Source organism: Brachyhypopomus gauderio, chromosome 1, assembly GCF_052324685.1.
Source record: "Brachyhypopomus gauderio isolate BG-103 chromosome 1, BGAUD_0.2, whole genome shotgun sequence".
Lineage (NCBI taxonomy): Eukaryota > Metazoa > Chordata > Actinopteri > Gymnotiformes > Hypopomidae > Brachyhypopomus > Brachyhypopomus gauderio.
In genome coordinates this window covers 43,096,939-43,116,938 of record NC_135211.1, presented here as the reverse complement: position 1 = coordinate 43,116,938, position 20,000 = coordinate 43,096,939, and the positions used below count along the sequence as shown (strand labels likewise).

At 46.3% G+C, this 20,000-nt stretch overlaps 5 protein-coding genes across 8 annotated transcripts in view; 3 read left to right on the top strand and 2 right to left on the bottom strand.

Moving 5' to 3' along the window:
• Positions 1-2,464, top strand: part of ufsp2 (ufm1-specific peptidase 2) — a 14,560-nt gene extending 12,096 nt beyond the window's left edge. For both annotated transcript variants that reach the window (XM_077014137.1, XM_077014143.1), the window contains exon 15: positions 1,879-2,464. In XM_077014137.1, the coding sequence (XP_076870252.1) occupies positions 1,879-1,965 (87 nt within the window). In that variant the 3' untranslated portion in view covers positions 1,966-2,464. The remainder of the gene's footprint in view (positions 1-1,878) is intronic.
• On the bottom strand, positions 2,086-4,342 carry ankrd37 (ankyrin repeat domain 37). The gene is made up of 4 exons (XM_077014177.1): positions 4,183-4,342; positions 3,866-4,018; positions 3,675-3,766; positions 2,086-3,583 (listed from the first exon to the last, which is right to left on the bottom strand). Exons 1-4 carry the CDS (start codon positions 4,204-4,206, stop codon positions 3,382-3,384), a joined length of 471 nt encoding a protein of 156 aa, XP_076870292.1. The 5' UTR covers positions 4,207-4,342; the 3' UTR covers positions 2,086-3,381.
• Positions 4,343-6,994: 2,652 nt separating this feature from the next.
• On the top strand, positions 6,995-18,405 carry cfap97 (cilia and flagella associated protein 97). 2 transcript variants are annotated; one of them, XM_077014115.1, is made up of 7 exons: positions 6,995-7,133; positions 7,267-7,373; positions 7,613-8,710; positions 9,167-9,507; positions 11,844-11,970; positions 12,974-13,554; positions 14,203-18,405. In XM_077014115.1, the coding sequence occupies exons 3-6, from the start codon at positions 7,648-7,650 to the stop codon at positions 13,069-13,071; spliced, it is 1,629 nt and encodes a 542-aa protein (XP_076870230.1). In that variant the 5' UTR covers positions 6,995-7,133; positions 7,267-7,373; positions 7,613-7,647; the 3' UTR covers positions 13,072-13,554; positions 14,203-18,405. The 2 variants fall into 2 exon arrangements, with proteins under 2 accessions (XP_076870230.1, XP_076870237.1); XM_077014122.1 differs by having other exon boundaries at positions 13,674-18,405.
• Positions 16,087-18,354, bottom strand: slc25a4 (solute carrier family 25 member 4). The gene is made up of 4 exons (XM_077014164.1): positions 18,220-18,354; positions 17,003-17,489; positions 16,730-16,870; positions 16,087-16,630 (listed from the first exon to the last, which is right to left on the bottom strand). Exons 1-4 carry the CDS (start codon positions 18,328-18,330, stop codon positions 16,473-16,475), a joined length of 897 nt encoding a protein of 298 aa, XP_076870279.1. The 5' UTR covers positions 18,331-18,354; the 3' UTR covers positions 16,087-16,472.
• Positions 18,406-19,457: 1,052 nt separating the features above from the next.
• The window catches only part of LOC143521329 (EF-hand calcium-binding domain-containing protein 6), a 26,630-nt gene continuing 26,087 nt past the window's right edge, over positions 19,458-20,000 (top strand). The window contains exon 1 of one of the 2 annotated variants that reach the window (XM_077014102.1): positions 19,458-20,000. This exon is cut by the window's right edge and continues 808 nt beyond it. The gene's annotated coding sequence lies outside the window, so the exon portion shown is untranslated. The other variant, XM_077014095.1, reaches the window with a different exon arrangement.

Sequence of the window (20,000 nt, the reverse complement as noted above, 5' to 3'; positions counted from 1 at the left end):
CGAGACTCATTTTAACTCCAGAGAGGTGACAAGATCTTTGTGCTCTTACTAACTTGTAAAATTAGAGCCCAGTTAGTTTTGCATGGCTGGTTTTCTCAGCCATGTGAGTAACTTGAAACAAAACCACAGACCGGGATGCTCAGAACAAGTTCTTACCTGCCCTCTAGAGGTTAGTTCCAGCTGTACATTAACACACCTGATCCCGTAATTCAAGCCCTGCAGTTGCATCTGTTTGTGAGGCACCTAAACCCTCCAGGTGTGTTTCCACTGCTGGGGTAAACGTCTGGCTTGAGGAACTCTGGTACGTTCAGGGTGGGCGTCCCTGAACCTGTCTCCTGTTCCTCTTCTGCTGACTTGGTCTCAGGCGTCAGGCTTGAGGAACATCCCACTGGTCAGTCGCTGTGTTGAGCAGCGTGGAGGCAACACACCCACATGTAAGAGATGGCGAAGCAGGTCTGTTCAGTAGCTCATGAATATTAATTCGTTATTGTTGTTGTTGTTGTTCTAAGGGCTTGTCTGCCAGTCTTCCAGATGGAGTTACGAGCTACAGTCTCATAACAGCCAAGTATAAATCACACATTCCTTGTCAATTTATTTAAGCTTTTCTAGTATTTTTCGTTTCTAGTATTTCGCGTATGGACATACGGATAGAGCTGGTGTCACGGTTACTTCTCAGACCGCATGACAGGCGCATGACAAGGTGTAAATGACAACAACCAAGAAGATAAAGTATTTAAAGTTGTTAATAGATGCAAATAGAGGAATGTTGGTGGGAGGGTGTGTCATTTTGGGTTTAACCATGGTGTAAGGAACCACGGTGAAAGTGTCCTCTGCCAGGCTTGAGAAGTACCAGGAAACCCGATAAGACCCACACGCTAGAGCCCTGACCGTCACCTCAGAGGAGTGTCCTGTCAGCTCAACACAAACAAAACCTCTGACCAAAAACCTGTTTAAAAATTAACCACAAGTGTTTCTGTATTTGTAGAGTGCTCAATCTGGTTCTGTGATTTTTTTATTTTTATTTTTTTGTATTCATTTGTATTCGTTCTTGCCCCCATTATGATAATCGCTAGTCATCAGAAGTTTCTGTTCTGTCTGTCAGGCATGAAGCTGTTGGCAGTGCAGACGTGTTGCACAAACAGGAGATGCAACACGTCAGCTGGCAAATTCCTCGCTTGGTGGTTCTATGGTGGTTCTATTTAACATTTCATACCAGCACGTACAGGAAACGCATAGAGGTCTCGGTACACGGATGCACATGTTGTAATGATGTCATTTCCTGTCCTCTCTCGTGAGCAATGTCCCCATGTCTTCCTCCGTCTCCTGATGTCCGTCCTCAACGTTCAGCCACGTCACCGAACCAGAATCTCACAAACGCTCTTGTATAGATTTTTTTTTTTTTTTACAAATTTCACATATTATAAATTGTGATTTTTATTATTATAGTGTGAGGTGTTACGTTTTTCATGTGTGATCCCATGATCACCGCTCACGTGCTGTTTGATCAGCCGCTGTGTTGCTGAGCTCAGCGGAGGCACGTGTGGCCCAGGCAGAAGTTCTCTGGTTCTCTGTGGATGTGTGTGACTGTGTGAAACATCTGAGAGAAACCATACCTCTGCACAACCGGAAGCAATGGCCATGTGTGCTTTGACATGCACCCTGTGTCCTGCTGCCCTGAAACGCTTATCTGTGTTATTGTCACGCAAATGCAAACACGCGTGTTTGAGTTTGTGTGTGTGTGTGTGTGTGTGCATGCACACACACACAGCAGTCATTGGTGAGGAAGTGATCATGTGGGTGCCTTTGGCAATGCAACATGAGCTGGTAGGTAGAACTTGTGCTCATGTCTGGAATCTGTGTGTGTGTGTGTGTGTGTAGGGCTGGTGTGGATGGAAGGGGCCTGAATTCTGGGATCAGAATGCCTACTACAACCTCTGCCTTCCCCAAACCCCCAAAACCTTCTGAGCGTCTGATCTTCTGGAAACCCTCCGACATGAATCAGTCTGATCTACTGCACATCTCCCATTGGCCACTGGCCTTAATGTCCAAGTCAACAAGCTCAAACAAAACAGACCATCTCACCCATAGCATAAAAACATCATTTATTCTGTCATACCTCAAACTCCACAACCATTCCTGTTTTTGTGTGTGTAAACAGTTATTTTCTGGAAGTTATTTTGCATAATACACAGTTCACCACCTCCAACGACGATGTCCAGGCTCAAATTAAGGTGTACCGAGAGGACCTGAATGGAGTTCATTTGGGTTTGTAGTCCAGACTACCTTAAATTGATCCAGTAACGTAAACGATTTGCATTTTCTACTTCTCACATTCTATAAAGAATTTTTTCCCCCATACACAAGCACTTTTAGTGCAAGCTGTGTTACTGTGTCCGCCCTGTAAACGGCGATGCATCGAGAGTTGTCAACAACGTAAGAGCAAAACATTAAAAAACTAAACTCATTGTGCCTTTGAGAAATTATTTCTCTCAGGTTTGCCCTCTGAAGCGTTCTCTCTGCAGTCATACCGGACCGAATCAGAGCATGTGACAGGGTCTGGTGTTCTGATGAGTTGCGCTACTCTGTCAAAAAAAAAAAAAAAAAAAAGCAACTTCATGGGTTTCCTTTAGCAGGTGTGTAAATCCCATAATGTTCTAGCCTGGCCTTCACAATATTACAACTTCACAGCAAAAAAAGTCCACCGTAAGAGCACGAGAAGCATGTTCTTTCTATACTCTATTGCAACATCTTGATTAAACATACAGGGGTGGCATACTGACTACTGTGCCATATCGAACTATGCGGCCGGTACAAAATCATGTTACTTAACACTATTTACTTGATTTGATGGACATGGAAATTTCAAAAACTGGGATTTAGCTGCAAAGTAGTGCATACCGATGAGAAGCACAGCTCACCAGAACACCCTCTGTGGTATTACCCACACCGCAGGGGACATGTTTGCACAAAATGCACACCAAAATGATGTCATCAAGGTTTCAATGTAATGCAAAACATCTTCACTCTGGCCTAATGACTGATCTGATAAAAAAAACAACAACAACATAAATCAAATACACATGTCGAAACCTATCATCATACTTGTAATGACTTCTGATCAAAATTCTTTGCAAATACCAATATGGTGCAAGTTTAAATGTTGACATCCCTAGCACCAGGCTATGCAGGTGTCATTAGCATGGTTTCTGCGTTTAAACCACAAGCAACAGGACAGATCAAACGTCTTGGTAAGTTTAAGACCACCGAGAGCGCAGAGGGGCCGGTCAGCCCAGAACGTGTCCGGTACACGCGCTCTGAACCCAACTACCATTCCACCTTTTAAAGGGTGCACAAGGTAAAGACGCCCATGCAGTTAAACGTTCACCCACTGCCGCCCCGCGCTCGTTTCCCGTCCAGAGCGTCCGAGCTCGCGCGCCCTCGTTTGCGTTCAGCCACGGTGCAGCTCGACGGATCCGTCTGCACGCGCCGCGTCGCGCGCAGCGTGCCGAGAAACCTTGCGCAGTCCTGGAAGCCGGCAGACCACGCCACGTCCTCTGCGGTGTCCCCATCGTTGTTGCAGATTCTGAAAACGAAAATCACCGGATTTATTCCTAAACAACCAGTTAGCAAGAAACAGACATTTGACTACTAATAAATAAACAAAAGGGTGTTACTGGAGTTGCGCGTGGCTGGCGGCGAGGACGCTGACGCACTCCAGACTCCCCGCCTTGGCCGCTTTGTGCACCGGGGTCTCTCCAAATGCGTCCTGCGCGTGAAGAGACCACAAACGCTAGAGTCACGAGCTCAAAGTGTCACGACAGCCACGTTAACGTGTGTCTAACGCTGCAAACGTGCGACCTCCTACCCGCTGGTTGGGATCGGCGCCCGTGCGCAGAAGCCAGAGCAAGCAGAAGGCGTCTCCTCCGCGCGCGGCCAGGTGCGCCGGCGACTGTCCACGTGCGTCGTCGCCTCCGTTCACGGCGTATCCGGCCTGGAGGAGGCTGCTCGTGCAGTCCAGCTGTGCGTGCACACATTGAAACCGTTGTCAGCGATGTTACTTTCCAGGAAATCGGTCAGAAAAGACGGTGCAGTCATGCAGAGTTTAACAAGGCACCTGCATTGAAAGCGCCTATTTGGTTTGACTGCAATATATGAGAACGCGGATCTGATTTCATTACTTACCGAGTCTGATTCGAGTAGAAACATGGTCAGTGTTTGGAAACCCAGGTAGAAGAATCTAATATACACGAGACTTCAGTTAAGCGCCCATTGGGTTGATGAGTGTTTGTACCCACACAGAAAGCTGCTGTAGTTAGAAAAGTGCCCGGTGGGAGGGGGCGGGGTGTCCTTCAGACCACGTGACTCACCGGATTTGCCCAATCAGAATCGCGTGCGTGCAAAGCGTCACATGTGGCCAGGACGCGCTCGAGGCGGCGCGCGGAGAGTTGTGCAGATCCACACGTACGCAGGGTGATGTCAGCCTCGTGCACAACTGGGATGGGGTTAACAAAAACAGCTTAAAGCAAAGATCCGCTTGAAACGGTGGAGCGAGCATGCAACACACACTCTCTCCAAGGTCTTTTTTTCTCTCTAAGGTGATTTGGGGAAACCGGGCCTTGTTTAAGAACCTAGTCCTTTATCGTCCTAACTGCACGCTTTGTTAGGGCCCCTTTTTCAACCCGGGCGTTTCATTCCCCACAAAATGATTTTTGTGATTCCTCCCGAATGTCCCCATTAGCCACTCCACGTGAACACTTTTATGTTTTTCTTTCTTTGAGGTTCCGCTTGCTTTAAACCCTTTGCCCAAATTTGGGAGCCTGGGGCGTCAGTGTTTTTTTATTATTATTATTTGGGTTTCGGCGCGGTGGGGAGTGTTGAAACTCAGTTGAAGACGTGTTCAGTTAGACATCATTGACATTGTCAACTGTGTTTGCATTTTCATCTTTGTACGGAGTTTCCAAAAGGAAACGGACCAAAAGTTGAAATGTGACATACTTCACGTACAGGTAAAAGCTCAGTGCTTTAGAGCAGGGTTTTTCAAACTATGGGTCGCGACCCTAAAATGGGTCGCGAGGCAAAAAAAAAGGGTCGCTAAAAAATAAATGTTAATATATTTAATAAATTATATTTATAGCGCGCGACTGCGCGAACGGCGGAGGCGTTAATACTTGGCGATCGATCGCGATATAATAGTTAAACTCCGTCAACAACTTACGTTCGCCGCCCCCCCCAGTCAACAACTTACTTTCGCCACCCCCCCCGGGCAACAACATGCGTTCGCCACCCCCGTCAACATCTTACGCTCGCGACCGAGTATACTGTATATATATTTCTTAGTAGGCTGGGTCGCGGGAAAAATCATGGACAAAATATGGGTCGTTAGAAAAAAAGTTTGAAAAACACTGCTTTAGAGGCAGGTACACGTGACAGACATCATTACACGTGACAGTCACCTTCACGGACGTAATTTGGAGGGGGGGGGGGACGACATGTCCCCCCCACTTTTTCAAAAGCCGGGTTTGGTCCCCCCCAGTTTTTACGGTTAAAACCAAATATTTAAATAGCGACGAATCCATGTCCCCCCCCCACTTTTTATTACAAAATTACGTCCATGGTCACCTTTATGGTTTTAGTTTCTTTATTGTTGCCTTGTTTTGATCATAAGGTCCATAATATACATCCTTCAACACGGGAGTAGCTGACAAAGCACTTTTTTTAACTCGCTCTGTATACAAGCGTGTGCTAAAACTCGAAAATGGTATTGATATGAATAATAATTATACAAATAACTAATAATCCACAATACGTTTATGAATAGAGTGATATGTAAAAATGTGGCAGTCGTACATAATCCGTATCTTGGCCAATACAGTTAGGTGGACGATACAGCTGAACTAATACTGCTAAGATACAGGAATCAATGATGATTCATAGAACAACAGTTCTATATCAAAACAATCACAAGTGCAATAACAAACAATATCAGTAAATAAGTGATGGAGTGTTCAGTCAGTATAACAATTCAACGGGTGTAAGTAAATATTTATTTAGGTACTTATTTAGGTAAAAACTAATTACTGTATTTATTTACTAACATATTTTGTGATATTATTATTATTATTATTATTATTATTATTATTATTATTATTATTATATGCATATTTCTTTCAATTGCGTTCATTGTTAAAAAAATCATTAGTAAAACACTTTTGAAAAGTAATGTATTTTTTTAAACCTCATAAACAACACGGTTATGTTTACTGGTATTATTTAAGTTGCCGTTCAGCCTAATACACTCGTCTGAGGAGAACGTGTAGTAGCCCCTACCATTAGGTTCGTTCTCCATGACCAATGAAGTGTAACAAATTCATGACCATTTCCAGCTGCTCTGGGGTCAGTTGAGAGCCCCATTTGTCGCAGCAGACTGAGTTGGTCTAGTCTTGCAGTGCAGGCTTCTGGCCGCACATTATATCACAGCACCGGTGTTTCCAGATTCAGATTCACAAGACACTAGAAGGGAAATACACTTACCAAAAATGTTGTCCTCATAAATAGTTTCAGTTATTTTCAATAATATTCACCTCAAACAATCCAGTTGTTTTTAAATCAACTGCTAAATTGCTGAATATGATGTATAGCGGTTTGTTTTTATCTAAACGGTAGAGTAAATCATTTTGGTGATTTGGGGTAAAATATTTATGGCGCATTTTTATCACCTGGCGCTTAAGGTTATTGTTAGTGTAGTGGGCTATATACAAAACACAAAATATACAAAACAATATACAAAACAGACCCAATTCTTCCATTTATTTTTATTAATCTATTTATTATGAATATTATTATTTATTATTTAATATGAAGGCGTGAGTTCAATGCATATAATACATATGTTATAATTAAAAGGTCAGTTTTGATCCGCTTGGTGCAGTAAACGTTTCACTGTGTTTCTCAGTAACGCAGCGCGTCACATCCACTGGGACGGTGACCGCGCACGCGCGAAAACAGAAGCGCTTTGGCGGAAGTGACGTTGCCTAGTTACCGTCGCCAGAGGAGCCGCACACTTAGCTCCGCCGCGTTAGCTCGCTAGCTAGCGGGCTGCCGCACACCCCGACCTCAGAACCGACACCTTTCGGGTCAGGGGCGCACGGGAGTGGGGTGTTATTGACTTTCGGGCGGTTCGCTGGCGGTGTTGTTACAAATCCCGGCTGGCCAGGTTAACTAATAATAATGATAATGACTAACCATCCCGGTGTGTTGTGTTCACAGGTGATGATGGTTCCCCGGATGTAGAGCTCAGGTGTTTCTGCTCAAACTCACTGGGAGAGTCACTAACATCAACCTGGTCCCAGGACCCGGGGCGCTCGGCTGTGTGTGTAGGTGTCTGCTGTTTCTAGAGAGGAGAAAGATTATTGATGAACCATTAAAACGCCACCTGTAGATTAAACACAAGGCAGGAACCACTATTTAAGTGGAGATGTATCAGCAACGCGTATATCTGGACGACTGTAGATATGTCAGTGTGTTCAGTGTGTTAAACGTTTATGAATTAGGCATTAAACGTGTTGAAACTGGTGGGATCACTTATTGTGGGGTTTTTCTTCTGTTTCCTCAGTCAACGTTGGGCGAGAGGTCGCCAGAATACAAGACATGGCGACGTACAGCCCAAAGGAGCTGGAAGGGGAGGTGGATCACTCGTTTTTTGACAGCGACTGCGAGGTGGGCGTTGCTGAGGTGGGCAGGGCCATCCACGAGGGTCCGGAGGAAGGCATGGACGGCCCTCGGGGGAAAGCCATCCAATCAGAAAACCCCCAGAGGGAGAGGAGAGCAGAGGAAGGTGGAAGGACTGAAGTGACAGACGAGCGCGGCCAATCAGAGGAGGAGGAGGTTTTTGAAGCGGAGAAAGGCGTGAGAAGGTTAGAAGAGGATTTTTCTGGTCTTCAGGTGCGGAAGGACGGGGCGGAAGGTGCTGGAAACAGGGACGGAGAGTGGGGGGAGGACGGGAGAACGGAGAGGGGGGACGAGGAGAGCAGAGAACAGAGGGATCGTCCTGACCTGAGGAGCGAAAGAGGAGAGGACCGGTTTGAGAGTCGTGTTCCGGAACAAAGACGGGAGGCGGAGTCTGGACGAGAGGACTCTGACGCCTCTTCCAGGAAGTCCTCGCCGCTGCCGCTCTCTGATAGGTCAGAATCCAGGCGCAGCAGCCAATCGGATGACTCATCTAGTGTCCGCTCCTATTCCTCTGTGGAGCCACGCTCCGAGGATGATGATGATGATGATGTTGTAATCAGGGATGAAGAGCGACCTCCTGAGCCCCAGCCTCCAGAACACAGTCTACAACTCTCCATAAATCCAGTTCCTAACAAGTTCGCTGGCAAGTTCCGGACACGGAGCCGTTTGTCATCGTCCGAGCACGAAAGCTCGTGCAGCAGTGACGACCAGAGCCCCACCTTCCGCTCCGTCACCCCGGTAACGCCATCTCCGCCACAACCACCCCGACAGGGCTCGACCAATCACAGAGACGGGAGTACAGGCTCAGAGGAGTCGGAGGACACGGTCACGGACGTCACACCTCTCTCCACTCCAGACGCCAGCCCCAAACCGTCTTTTGACCTTTCCCCTCGCAAAGAACCGCCGGCAACTGTGGCCAGTCGACGGACACAGGACGCAGGACAGAGGGACAGTTCAGACCCGGATGGAGTGGAGAGGTCTGGTGGGTGTCTCTGTTGGAGGAGGATGAGGACGAAGGGCAGATGTGTCTGTCATGTTTTGGTTTCATCCTATGAATTGTGATGGTTGTTTGTGCTTCTGACTGGCAGTGTCGGTTGTAAATGCTGTGTTATGGTTACGCTACTCTGAAGGATGGCTTCCCTCCTGTTTTAGATTAACTTGGCTAACTCAGTTGTTTGAAGGACTTGCACTATAATGTGCACTTTATGATTACTATTAGTATTATAAACCAGCAGTTTATGTTTATTATCAGTATTCTAACCGAGTTTATCATTAAAATGTAAATGTGCCATATTTGTTTATTATTTTGTGCCATATTTGTTGATTATTAGTATTTTAAACCACTATAGGTTCGTTTACCTGGTTTGTTCTCTTCATGTTTTTGTTTTGTTTGGTTAATTGTTTGTCTGTTGTTGTTTATCTTTCTTCCTCTCTCCAGGGGCTCTGGGCTCAGGGCGGCGGGTGGACAGCGTGCTGGTGGCCTCCAGTCCAGCAGGCTCCTCCTCCTGCAGCACTAGTGGGCGTGGCCGGCGGCGGCGTAAGAACTACTCCTTCACCAACGAGGAGGTGCGGCGCATCGAACGCGAGAACCAGCGTCTTCTACGGGAGCTCTCGCGCACGCCCCAGCGCGCCTCCCCTTGCCCTCGCAGTACAGGCTCCGCCCCCAGCCCCACCCACGCAGCAGGAGGCCGCCGCCCCATGGGCCCACCTACGCTCCGTCTCTACCACACCGCCCTCAACAGGCAGCGGGAGCAACAGCGAATTCAGCGGGACAACCTGGTGAGTTTGTTGTAGGTGACCCTCCACGCAGGATCAGGTCAGCCGAGGCAGGACGGATGGGGATACGTTCTACTCTGTTCTGGCTTAAGATAAATGTGTTCATGCAGTTGTATGAGGTGTTGTTTCCCTTATGCTCACTAGAGGGACTCTCCACTCACTTTGTGAGCTCTGGTTTTTAGCAATGGATGTCCTCAAATCGGTTCCATGAACTGAAGTGCTGGTAGTTTTTGGGTCAATGCCTAATAACTCGAACCATGGGGTGTTACGACTGTTAAACAGTTAGAATTGTGAACTGCGCTGCATTTACAGAGAATGAAAACCCCCACAAAATTACCCCACAAAAAATGTCCAAAAAATCGTCCAGTGTACGATTATTCAATAAATGTTTAATACTCTAATGGTTTGATGTCATAGAGGTCAATCAAGAAACGTTGGTGTGTGTGTGTGTGTGTGTGTGTGTGTGTGTGTGTGTGTGTGTGCCAGTCATGTGCATTTGTGTGTAAGCTAGTATATGTGTGAACACAGACGAACAGAAACAGGTGGGGGCCTTTCTTGTATGGTGTGGACATCTTGCCCTGCACACGCCAGTCAGGGCGAATCCTCTCCATTACGTCTACCAGCCATTTAAGAGCACAGGCTTGATTATGCAGGACTCCCTGGGCGTGGACTTAGCAGAAGTATTGCGAAACCCGAAGAGGCGCGTGATTGGCTGAGGCCTTTGCTCTGGTCCAATCAGTGAAGATGATATCCGAAGAAGATTGCTCTGGTCCAATGATACTAAAATGTCCGATTCTTTAGCGTCCTGTAGTATCTGAACACTTGTACACTTTGTACCCAGCTGAATGAGTTTTGGGTCACACATCCATCCCTGCCAGTAAAACCCAGCTGGCTTCTGTATTTACGTTTAAAGTGAAGTTGTCTATATTTAGCGAAGGTTTATTTCATTACCTGTGCTTCATATATTTCAAAATAAAGTTAAAGTTTGGTGCTGCTGCTGTAGATTGGGATTCCAGTTAACCACATCAGACATTTCAGGACAGCTGGTGAAAGACAGGACAGTGAATGACGTCTGTGAGCAGGACCCCGTGGAGTGAATCACGGGACTCTCGTGTTCTTTAACGTACCGGCTCTTGTGGTTAAGTAATAGTGCGGTGGTTGTGGGAGGTTCGGACAGACTGTACCCAGATATCTATCTATCTATCTATCTATATATCTATCTCTCTCAGATTCAGATTCAAAGAAGCTTTATCTCTTCTCTCTCTCTCTCTCTCTCTCTCTCTCTCTCTCTCTCTCTCTCTCTCTCTGTCCCTTGCTTTCACTCTCACTTTTCCTATTCTTAGTTCTGGAGAGCAACATGATCCACCTTCTGACAATTTAATCCCCCCCCCCCCCCCCCCCAACCTCTCTCAACCTGCCTGAACTGTAACGCTTTATGAATTGCCCGCCCTTACCAAGTCCTCTGTGTGTGTGTGTGTGTGTGTGTGTGTGTGTGTATTTGTGTATGCACACGTGTGTGTGCCACCATTTCCAGACACCTTCTCCCTAGCACCTTCTGCCTAGCGCATGGTTTCCACAGCGTCTCTAGGAGTGCCGGCTGGCGGGGGGGCATTCTGATCCCAGAGCCGGGTTATTTATACCTCCAGCGGGTCACGCTGAACACTTCCCCTCTGGACCCAGCTGGGGTCGGAGTCAGCGTAACCGCCCCTGTGCCTGCTAGCTGCCAGCTTTGTGTGCTAGTGCCAGGTTATGGTGTTTTGGACCACTGACATTAACATTTGGTTAGACTCAACAATAACGTGATGAACATTTAACAACAGCAAACATTAAATGGAGAAACGTTACCCTAAGTTCTGGCTAGAATAGGGGAAAACTACGTTCTTGATGATGTGGGTCAACTTGTGTCATCTTGTCACCTCTGCTATTAGAGTGCTAATTTGTGTGAAATTCTGAATTGAAGTGTTTAGAGAAGGGTTTTTGTAGCCTACAGGGTCAGACCGGAGAGTAGTGGATTGGTGGCTATGTATGTGTGTGCGCACGCAGACCCATTAGCCAATCCCTCATCCCCAGGCAACTCCAAACACGCCACCTGCGTCATCAGGCCTCCCTTCTCCCAGAGCATGCTGGGATATGGTCTCTGGACACCTTCCCTGGTTTAATAAGTATCCAACAGTATTGTTCAGACTTTTATTTGTGCAGCGAACGTCTACTGAATAAATCTGCCCTTCAAAGCTGAATGGTTCTTGCCACCAAGAACGTGTGGTGATAATGCAGTCATTCCTAAATCTCTCTGTGTGTGTGTGTGTGTGTGTGTGTGTGTGTGTGTGTGTGTGTGGTAGTCGTTCCTGAAGCGTCTGGAGTCAGTGAAGGCCACTCCAGGAATGACCCGTTCAGAGCAGCTAGCGGACTATCAGCGACAGGCAGGATACCTGGGAATACCCACCTCACTGATGAGACCTGCCTCAGGTACGTACACACACACACACACACACACACACAAATACAAATATACCCACCTCACAGAGAACTGCCTCAGGTACACACACACACGTATACCCACCTCATGGATGAGACCTGCCTCAGGTTCACACACACACACACACACATACACACACATGTATACCCACCTCATGTATGAGACCTGCCTCAGGTACACACACACACACCCACACCCACATATACACCCACCTCACTGATGAGACCTGCCTCAGGTGTACACACACACACACACACATATACACACATATACCCACCTCATTGATTAGACCTGCCTCAGGTGTACACACACGCACACACACCTCACTGATGAGACCTGCCTCAGGTACACACACACACACACACACACACACACACACACACACACACACACACACACACACACACACACACACACACACACGTACACTGCTCACATGAAGTTAGGAATATTTGGCTTTCTGGTAAAATTTCAGGATGAACTTAAAATGCACTCTGACCTTTACAGGTGAATTGAATGTGACCTCTGAACTTTTGAATGCACATGTCCAACTGTTGAGTGTTTCAGTACTTTTTGCACAACATTCTGTTCTCTAACAAGGAGCATAATTGCAAAATTCACAACAGGTGTTTGATCCATGAATCGACCAATAAATGTACTGCTTCAATTAGAATCTAAACAGTCCTGCTCATTATGGTGTTCACAGTTTGACATCATGAGACCAAGACTAACAGTTGATCAAATATCCATATCAAATATCCAACTTTTTGTGTGTGTGTGTGTGTGTGTGTGTGTGTGTGTGTGTGTGTGTGTGTGTGTGTGTGTGTGTGTGTGTGCGCGGATGGTATGGTGACAAAGTGATTAGTCAGTTATTTTCACTATCCAGTGAGTTGTAGGTGATTATAAAATAGGCAACAGTATGTGGGTTGGAGTTCTGGATTTTAATGCTTTTGTTGGATTTGAAGTTTAGTGCATTGATTTCAACATTCACAGGGAGGGGTTCCAGATCCTGCAGTGTGAACCAGAACAGAACCAGGCCCGAAACAGCCAAACCCAGCAGAACCCCACCCCCACGACCCGCCTGGAACTAAACGAAAACCCAGCAGAGGCCCCACCCCCCCGTACACTCAAACATTAATCCTTAAATCTAGAGCTTGAGCCTTAACTTTAAACCTTACGTGTCCCCCCTCCAAAAAATAAAGCCTAATTTATAAGCCATAATTATCTTATGTATTTAATTGGTGTGGGTGGACATTTAAAGAAATCTACCTTGGGTCTTAAACAAAGATCCTAACTTTGTTCGTGATCTCGCATTGCCTACTACGATTCTAAGTGGACATCTTTAGCTTCTTGTGTTAATCCCCACTCACCTGAGCACAGCTGGACTCCCACCAACCCACCCAAGTGTCAGAGGGTCACTCTGAACGCTCTCTCCGCCACACCCCTGCTCGATGTACGCCTTCCCATAACCCCCTGCTTCGATTGTGCGGGAACCTGGCACTGGGGGTCTGCGTGGTGATGACCACCGCTTCCTCCTGGGCTCTTTGTCACTGCCGCCAGATCTTTGAGAGAAGGTACGTACAAAATGTTTCTCCTTGTCCAACAGTTTGAGAGTGATGATCTCCATCAGCCAGTCTGGCCCATTTTGGGGTCCCTGTACTGTTTGCTAACTTGCACTTTTCACTCCCTCCAGGAAATACACAACACTTTGATTCTTCTGTTACTGATGGATTTATTTTCCCCTTTGGGCTGGCCCTTCACACTACAATCCACCATCGAACTGTTCCAATATATAGTGAACATAATCACATATTCAAACATACAACAAAAATGAACATAAAATGCACATACATAAACAGTGCTATTAACATACCTCGCTGGCTGCACATAACCGGGAGGGAGTGAGTTAATTTGCAACTCGAATCACCAAACAGGCGATGTACTATTCGTTTTAACAACTTTTGCTATCCTTTAGCTTAGCAAGATGTCTGAATGTCTGACTTGTGCACCTTCTTCATAAAACAAAAAGAAGCACCGGTAAAAAGGGTCCATGTACAACACAGATCGTAACATGTTAGTTCTCATATAATGCAACCCAAATTAGTACAGACAAATTACTTAAATGAAGAAATTAATATTTTAATAAAAAGTATCAAAACAAATGACAATATTAATGGCAGTTAAAGCACTGTTTTCACACCTGACCATTGATGGCTTGACAGGTGGTAGAGAAAACGGATCCGGTGTCAACAGAGATGTTCTGGGCTCCAGTCCGGCGGCTCAGACATTCTGCCACGCGTGATCCAGGGAGTAATGCGTGCAAACCACTTGATGTTCATCCTGCAACTCCTGAAAACTGCTTGTTCGCTTTTGAGAAATTAGCAAAGAACGTAGATGCACTTGACCTAAGACACTAAGACGCTTCCTCTCGGTCTGTGTCTGTCCATCCTCTCGGTCTGTGACTGTCCTTGACGGTCTGTGTCTGTCCATCCTCTCGGTCTGTGTCTGTCCTTCCTCTCGGTCTGTATCTGTCCTTCCTCTCGGTCTGTGCCTGTCCTTCCTCTCGGTCTGTGACTGTCCTTGACGGTCTGTGTCTGTCCTTCCTCTCGGTCTGTGCCTGTCCTTCCTCTTGGTCTGTGACTGTCCTTGACGGTCTGTGTCTGTCCATCCTCTCGGTCTGTGTCTGTCCTTCCTCTCGGTCTGTGTCTGTCCTTCCTCTCGGTCTGTGTCTGTCCGTCCTCTCGGTCTGTGTCTGTCCTTCCTCTCGGTCTGTATCTGTCCTTCCTCTCGGTCTGTGCCTGTCCTTCCTCTCGGTCTGTGACTGTCCTTGACGGTCTGTGTCTGTCCTTCCTCTCGGTCTGTGCCTGTCCTTCCTCTTGGTCTGTGACTGTCCTTGACGGTCTGTGTCTGTCCATCCTCTCGGTCTGTGTCTGTCCTTCCTCTCGGTCTGTGTCTGTCCTTCCTCTCGGTCTGTGTCTGTCCATCCTCTCGGTCTGTGTCTGTCCATCCTCTCGGTCTGTGTCTGTCCGTCCTCTCGGTCTGTGTCTGTCCGTCCTCTCGGTCTGTGTCTGTCCGTCCTCTCGGTCTGTGTCTGTCCATCCTCTCGGTCTGTGTCTGTTCTTCCTCTCGGTCTGTTTCTGTCCATCCTCTCGGTCTGTGTCTGTCCTTGCTCGGAGCGTTCTGTGTGCTTAAAGGGGCAGGAGGCCTAGCTGATGAACCACCATGGTCAGATTTGAACAACTATCTTTTGATGTCGACTGTAGGTATTGCATCTTTGTGATGAGATTAATTATCATTAAGTAGAAATATTAATTATATATTTGATATTGTCAATTGTTTATGTTGTTTTTGGAAATAAAAGTTGTTTACTTCTTGAAATGGTAGCATGATTCTTGAATGTCTGGCACACACACAAAACACACATTCATGTGTTATTACTATTATATGTTAAAAATTTCCCCTGTTCTGTCTTGGTTAAATAGTCTATGCCACAAAAACCTGATTAAAAGTAAGGTAAGATAAAAACAAGAAGAAAGACTAACCAAGTCTCTTCCACACTCCGCCCATCATCTGTTGCTATAAACAGTGTTGTCACTGGATCGCCATTTGCCTTCCACTCACACGCACACAGTGACCGCCGGTACTGACCCGCTTAACCCACACTTCCTACGCACGCGGACGCTTCTGTGGTAACCGTGTGTATGTAGTGCGCAAAAAACGTGTCACCGGTGTTTTATGGCATTAGTCTCTTGTACATCTGCTTTAACAATATATGGATTAAAGAAACGTTGAATCCTTAATTCTAACTAATACTAACTATATGTACCTACTGAGAAACGTTATCTGAAATTTAGCAGTGTGCTTGAAGTTGTTCATGGAAAAAGGGTTTGACATAAGCCCGCTCCAACCCACGTGAGATCTTCAAATGTATTGCTATTGCCCCGTTAACGTCTCATGTTCGTAAACTGCACTAGTGCACATTAAGTTATATGAAGGCTTGATCCTAACCAAATTTTAAAGATTTTAAAAAATAATGTTCTTATCACGTCTGCTGATGAGAAGACCAGGAGAAACACACCAAGACCCAAAGGAAGGTCACACGGGAGTGATGTTTTGGTTTATGTTTTATTAAAAGAACATGTATAAGGTGGGACAAGCCACGAGAACAGTCGACCGTCAGGTGTACAGCCACACCGGGAACACCGGCTACACGGAGCACCTCTGCTCTTGTAGCAGCCGTGAATCTTCTAAATGGAACAAATAAATACACAAACAAACTCCACACCGAGAGTAATCGGACCAAACATGTTAATCGTAATTTGAGGTGCAGTTTGTAAGGATAAATATATTTACACAGGTTTAGGAGTGAGAAATAAAGTGACCTCGTACTCTCCCTCTCACACACACGCCACATCTGGGCCGGTTCGGCTTAGTACTCGCCCGCTCCCGCCGGTCACCTTTGCACCTTTGGTTGCATGGGTTTAGAGAATGTTTATGTGTACTTCTTGATCTCGTCGTAGAGGACCAGGACGAAGGCACCTCCCATGCCCCTGAGCACGTTGGACCACGCGCCCTTGAAGAAGGCCTTCGGTCCCTCATCCTTTATGATCTTCTTCCAGCAGTCGATTGTGCCTTTGTACATAATGTCGGCTGTTGAGAGGAAAGACGCACATGTTTTATAACCTGCTTGAGGATTACTGCGCAGGTGTGCGCAGGTGAGCACAGGTGAACGATGTGAGCGCGTCTCACCTCCTTTACGTCCCGACTGCATCATCATACGACGTCTCACGGTGTCGAAGGGGTAGGAGATGATACCGGCCACCGCGGTCACGGTCTGGGCAATCATCCAGCTGATGACGATGTGTGTGTTCTTGGGATCTGGCAACATACCTGAAACAAAACGTTCAGCAACACTGTTGAATCTGATCGTTTATTTGGTTACTTTGTTGGTTGGTTATTCAGCGGAAGACAAAGCATAATCAATATGATCTTCAGGTGGAAGTGTTGTGCCACCTGTCCTACCTTTGGCTGTGTCGTAGATACCGAAGTATGCGGCTCTGTAGATGATAATACCCTGGACGGACACATTGAACCCGAGGTAGAGACCCCTAATGCCGTCGGACTTGAAGATCTTTGCAAGGCAGTTGCCGAGACCTGTGAACTCTCTCTCCGCGGGGCCCTTCCCGATGTCGGCGGCGAGCCTGGTTCTGGCGAAGTCCAGAGGGTAGACGAAGCAGAGCGAGGTTGCTCCGGCAGCACCACCGGACGCGAGGTTACCGGCGAAGTAACGCCAGAACTGGGTTCTCTTATCCACTCCGCCGAGGAAGATCTTCTTGTACTTGTCTTTGAAGGCGAAGTTGAGGGCTTGCGTGGGGAAGTATCTGATCACGTTGGCGAGGTTGCCTCTCCAGAAGGAGAGGAACCCCTGCTCCTTGGGGATTCGGACCACGCAGTCTATGATGCCTTTGTACTGCATCTCGGCCGTGATCTGCTTACTCGCATGCTGGACCTGCCGATGAAGATGTATAGTGTTAGCAGGGGACCATCGTGTGCTGACATTACTGCTGAATGAGTATTTAGGTCCAGCTGCATTGAACAGTGGCACGGCTATTCCAACACTGCAGTTCTGAGTTGAGTGATGATTGGGGATGTTTTTTAATATGTTTAATCGCACATTTATTCTCACACAACAACTTGTTCTTCTGATTTATAAAAAAATATTTGGTCATGTGCAGAAGCTCACTCTGGGGTAACGGTCCTCTTGTGCGCGAGGCGTGAGTATTGGGTTGCAGAGCTCGCGCTATATTTAGCGATGAACTTACACCAAGTGCCGTTTCTCTGTGTGGACTTGTTTTACTTATCTGAGACCTGTCACACGCAAACTACGAACAGTGCAACCAAATTTAACAATCATTATCACTGCGTGCATTTACGTCGTATAAATTCCACTGAAACAAACATTCACCAAATTGGGCGCATGTCGTGTCGGTTGACTCGAGCGGAACCGCCGTGGTACCACGGACAGCGCAGCCGGTACCGCGCGCGCTCCTGGCCAACCGGCTGCTCATGTCTCCCCAAAGCGAACCTACCAAACTTTTGAACTTTTAACTATCCAAACTCCTTTGAAGTCACCATGCACGCAAAGTAAGTTTGGTCTAATCTGCTTAAACGTGTCATTAAAGTTCATTCATATGCTTAGGATGTAATAAGTGGAAAGAAAAGTTACAAAAGAATCGTACCTGCAACAGTAGCTTGACTCTCTCAATAGGGGCTACAGCTGTTTTGGAGATCGCAGCGGCCACACCGCCGGCCAAAAAGTCCTTCAAAAAGCTCACTACGCCTTCGGCCATGGTTATTGGCGCCCGCAGGTCAAGCTCACAACGATGCAGGCACGGCTGAAAGACCCTCAGAGAAACCTAACGCCCCTCCAAATGGACGAACACTCGTCTTCACGCTTATTATATCCCCTGCTGTCTATCGCGAGAAGAAAAGATGACGGATACATGTCTCATCGAACAGAAAGGCAGGGACAGATAAATATCCTAGGTCAAAGGTGTCTAACGCCATGTTCATTAATACAGTTTCATGCACTCATACGGGGACGTTTAAAGGACAAATTCAACTTTCCCCTGGCCCTTCTGTACTCGCATGGTGTACTTTCTAGCGTTTAAGAACTTTATTTAATGTAGTAAATTATAATGCACAGTAGCGCGTTCATAATTCTGCACTAAAGCATGCACAAATGTGGTTACAACGTTTTACAAAATGCACGTTCATGTGGCAGCATACGAATGAATGACTCCACATGGCAGAATGTCCTTGAATATCACCAGGTTATTGATTTAGTCTTAAAAAAGCGAATAGAATAGCATATTCATTCACATCACCTAACTGACAGCATTATCTCATGTTTAAAAATGCATATAGATAGATAGATAGATAGATAGATAGATAGATAGATAGATAGATAGATAGATAGATAGATAGATAGATAGATAGATAGATAGATAGATAGATAGATAATTGTAGGACAGAGGTCCTTAATCAGCTGTGCAAGTGTCTCGGAGGTACTAGTTTAAAGTAGAAAATAAATTGATACTGACACATGTTCACATGGATATTTTTATTCCTCAATTCTAAGTCCTCATAGAAATCTATTTTTTAGGGTTGATACTACTGAACGTCTAATATTTAAAGCGTAACCTTTATGAACATCTAGAATGACTGTGACACTACAACTGCCAAAACATGTTTTTCACGCCGGTTATCGGACCCATGTCACCCCGACGGTCCACGCGGACAGAACTCGGAAGTTCGTCACTGCGTTATTACGCACAGTCCACATGACCGACGCGCACGACTATCGGTGCCAGTGGTGATGTATTTATCACTCCGCTAAGGTCAAGTAGTAGAACAAGACATGGGTTACACACAGGGACCGTGAGGGTTTTACTGTGTTTTTACCTGTTTGTCTACGACACTAATACACGATTGGGTCATTTTCAGTAACGTGTTTGTTACTAAAATGATTTGTTAGGGTCTGAACACTTTCAACAAGTTACTTACACTTTCAAGTTTACTTACACAAGTTCAGTGCGCTAGATTCACAAGCATACAAATGTCGACTTCGTCTCGTCTTAACAGAGTAAAACTAGGCGCACTGGGTCTGTTGGTGCCGTTGCTTGGTGCCATGGTGACATTAGCCCAACTTTGTTCAGTTTGTTACTGAAACAATCGCCACACTCTTGTTAAGGTCGTAATTAAATCACAATGGGGAACAAACAGCGTGCCACATGCCAACCTGACATCTCGCCCCCACCGGAGCGCAGAACACCCTGTTCCGTTAGAAGGCGCGCTTAACGTGTGTGGCTGTGAAAGGCGCCAAGTTTCGCATTTCAAACGTTTATACTACTAGAAAGACCTGAGCACAACTTAGCATTATATTTCAGGCCTCTCGAGGTTTTACTAAAAGTGCCAGGAGAGCTCAGCACTGAACTGGTTGCGCGAGAAACTATGAGCA

Excerpts from the sequence above, each read along its gene's own strand:
- slc25a4 (XM_077014164.1), bottom strand. The coding sequence starts at position 18,330 with ATGGCCGAAGGCGTAGTGAGCTTTTTGAAGGACTTTTTGGCCGGCGGT. Across the intron at positions 17,490-18,219 it reads GAGTCAAGCTACTGTTGCAG|GTCCAGCATGCGAGTAAGCA; the intron begins GTACGATTCTTT and ends CTTCATCGGCAG. Across the intron at positions 16,631-16,729 it reads GCAGTCGGGACGTAAAGGAG|CCGACATTATGTACAAAGGC; the intron begins GTGAGACGCGCT and ends TCCTCTCAACAG.
- ankrd37 (XM_077014177.1), bottom strand. The coding sequence starts at position 4,206 with ATGTTTCTACTCGAATCAGACTCG. Across the intron at positions 4,019-4,182 it reads TTCTACTCGAATCAGACTCG|CTGGACTGCACGAGCAGCCT; the intron begins GTAAGTAATGAA and ends GTGCACGCACAG. Across the intron at positions 3,584-3,674 it reads GCCAGCCACGCGCAACTCCA|AATCTGCAACAACGATGGGG; the intron begins GTAACACCCTTT and ends TTTCGTTTTCAG.
- cfap97 (XM_077014115.1), top strand. The coding sequence starts at position 7,648 with ATGGCGACGTACAGCCCAAAGGAGCTGGAAGGGGAGGTGGATCACTCG. Across the intron at positions 8,711-9,166 it reads GGATGGAGTGGAGAGGTCTG|GGGCTCTGGGCTCAGGGCGG; the intron begins GTGGGTGTCTCT and ends TCCTCTCTCCAG. Across the intron at positions 11,971-12,973 it reads ACTGATGAGACCTGCCTCAG|GGAGGGGTTCCAGATCCTGC; the intron begins GTACGTACACAC and ends CAACATTCACAG.